This window comes from Pteropus vampyrus, unplaced genomic scaffold, assembly GCF_000151845.1.
Source record: "Pteropus vampyrus isolate Shadow unplaced genomic scaffold, Pvam_2.0 Scaffold239, whole genome shotgun sequence".
NCBI lineage: Eukaryota > Metazoa > Chordata > Mammalia > Chiroptera > Pteropodidae > Pteropus > Pteropus vampyrus.
The window spans coordinates 51,392-53,874 of record NW_011889020.1 but is presented as its reverse complement, the minus strand read 5'-3'; the positions used below and the strand labels follow the sequence as shown (position 1 = coordinate 53,874).

Here is a 2,483-nt window from a genome sequence, read left to right as displayed (position 1 = left end):
CCCTTTAAAAGTGTGTGTGTTTCCCACAGCACACACCGTCTCGGGCAGACTCCCCGCCAGCTGCGACGGGGAGCCCCGCGGTCACGTCTGCACCGGGGCACCGCGTCCACCGTCCACAGGGTCAGGGGACCCCTGGCCCGGGGGGGCCCCGGTCTCCTTCCTGGGAATTTGGCTGGGATGACACTGGCTCCGCCCAGGGGTGTGGGCCACCTGAGGGGGTGTAAGTCCAGGTTTCGGGGGGCGCGCTGGACCCGTGCACACTGAGGACAATGGGCCAGTTGGCCGGGGTGCAGCGTGGGCCGGGAGGGCCACCCGGGCCCTTGACTCCCTGCCTCGCACCCCAGAAGCCAGCCCAGCTCTCTGTGGCACTCGCTTCCTGTCAGCAGCTCTCAACGGGTCTCTGCATTTGCAACGGGGGACCGTGACCCAGCCACCTCCCCTCAGCACCTAGTCTTCAGAATGGTGACAGCACCCGTCCTCGCCCAGGCGGGACCCTGAGCTCTCCCCCAGGAGTCACGCCAGGGCCGCTGGGTCAGGGCACGTGGGTTATTTTGGGGGACGACAGGGAGAGGAGAGTGGGCGGCGGGAGACAGCGTGGGAAGGGGCTGGCGTTCACATGGCCCCACCTGGCTGCACCCCCGACCTCGTCGGGCCTTGTGGACACTGGGGAGCGGCCACCGTGTGGCGGGCACACTGCGGGGGACAAGGGGGGCAGGAGACAGGAGCGGGGAGTAGGCGCTACAGAGCTGGAGGAGGAGAGGGCGTGGGAGACAGAGCCCAGCGTGGGAAAGGCCGGGCTGGGACCAGACAGCGGGAAGGCCAGGCAGGAGGAGGGGGTGCCGGCCCTCGTCCCCTGAGGAGAGCGACCTTGGAGGGCACTGTCCAGACCGAGAGCTCTGAGAGGGGACGGGGGGCGAGCTAGCGGTTACTCAGGCCACACGGGCATCTCTCCGAGACTTCAAACTGAGGAGCTAGACCTGTCCTCTGAACAAATGACTCCGTCCGCGGCAAGACGGGGGGCTGCAGACAGCTCCGGGGGGACTGCCGGGGGCACGGGAGACTGGCGTGGGCTGGACTGGGCTGAGACAGAGGAGGCAGGAGAGCTGAAGGGACCCGAGGCAGGTCTGAAGAGGCCAGTGCGCCAGAGCTGGGTGACAGGGCGGGGATGCCGGGGGCAGCACGAGGGCTGACAAGCAATGTCTGGCTGTGGCCCAGAGTCACGGGGTGCAGAGGAGGTCTCGCCAGGGGGCGCCCGGCCTGCGGGTGGCCAGGCCACCTGAGCACACAGGATGTGCGACAACATGCCGAGCAAGTGAACAAAGGCGAGGGTCCTCCGCACGGGGACGTGGGGACATCGGGGAGGCATTTGGGTCTGAGGCTCAGGGCAGGTCGGGGTGAAGCTGGACGCTTCCTGGGGCTGGAATGTAAACTGGCGTGGGCGGGCCGAGGCCGGGCGCCACTCTGCCCGTGACGTGTCACCTGCGATCTCGCTTCTGTGGGTGAACTCGGGTCACGGCTGTCAGACAGTGAAATGCTGGGCCAGGAGGAAGAAAGGTGGCCTTGCTGCGCCCAGCGCCCCTCCAAGACGCCCAGGGGTGACAGGTCCACCCAGGCGGGCGCCCCGCTGGTCGGGGGCCGCAAACAGGCCCAGCCTGGTCTCCAGGCGCCACTCGGGACGGAGCTGAAGGGGCGTCCGCGTGCTGGGGCCACACAGAGACCCAGGAGACTGACACACCGTGCCGGACGACGTACCTGCGCCTCTGCACCCCGTTCTCTTGAGGGGGCCTCTCCCCAGCTTTTCCGGCCCCGTTGCACGTGCTGGCGCCCGTGTGGACCACTGTGGTGACTCTGGGATTTGCCTCTGAAAATCCCCCAGGAGACTTATCGGAATCAAAGCCTGCACGAGACAAGCAGAATGGTAATTTTCGCGGCGTTCGGAAGATAAAAGCCTCCGAGAATCCCGTGCGAGCAGGAGACCCGAAGCTCCAGATTGTTGTTGACGGACACGATCGGAATAGATAATGAACCTGCTTCCCGAGAGCTAAAGGCAGACGCAGAGGCAGGGGCCCGCTCAGGGGCCTTTCTGGGGGGACACCCACTCCGGCCCAAATGTCAAACCCTCTCAGTTCTGTACAGGCCCAATGGCCTGTCGCCTGAGGTCCAGCCTTGGGGCTGCGGACACGGCTTCTCCAGCCTCAGTCACTGTCCCACGCCCTCGGGGCCACCTGACCATCCTCAGACCTGTCTTCAGGCGGCAGCATGCTCTGTGCTCACGTCTGCATCTTGTGCCCAGGCCGCCCAGCTGAACTGGCCCCTCAGGCACAAGGACACTGTGCTTTGCAACTGCCGGGCTCCATGGGTCCCATGACACCATGGTGGGAGCGACTGCTTTAACTAAAGGAGCACTCTGCGACCTGGAAAACTGTGGAAAGTGAACTATTTCGGACTTGTGTGAGACACAGCCGGGTACGTCCTCCTGGACC

The 2,483-nt window shown here is 65.7% G+C and overlaps 1 protein-coding gene across 2 annotated transcripts in view; it reads right to left on the bottom strand.

Moving 5' to 3' along the window:
- The window catches only part of OSBPL2 (oxysterol binding protein like 2), a 26,613-nt gene that overhangs the window by 18,077 nt on the left and 6,053 nt on the right, over positions 1-2,483 (bottom strand). For both annotated transcript variants that reach the window (XM_011374046.2, XM_011374047.2), the window contains exon 3: positions 1,753-1,897. In XM_011374046.2, the coding sequence (XP_011372348.1) occupies positions 1,753-1,897 (145 nt within the window). The remainder of the gene's footprint in view (positions 1-1,752; positions 1,898-2,483) is intronic.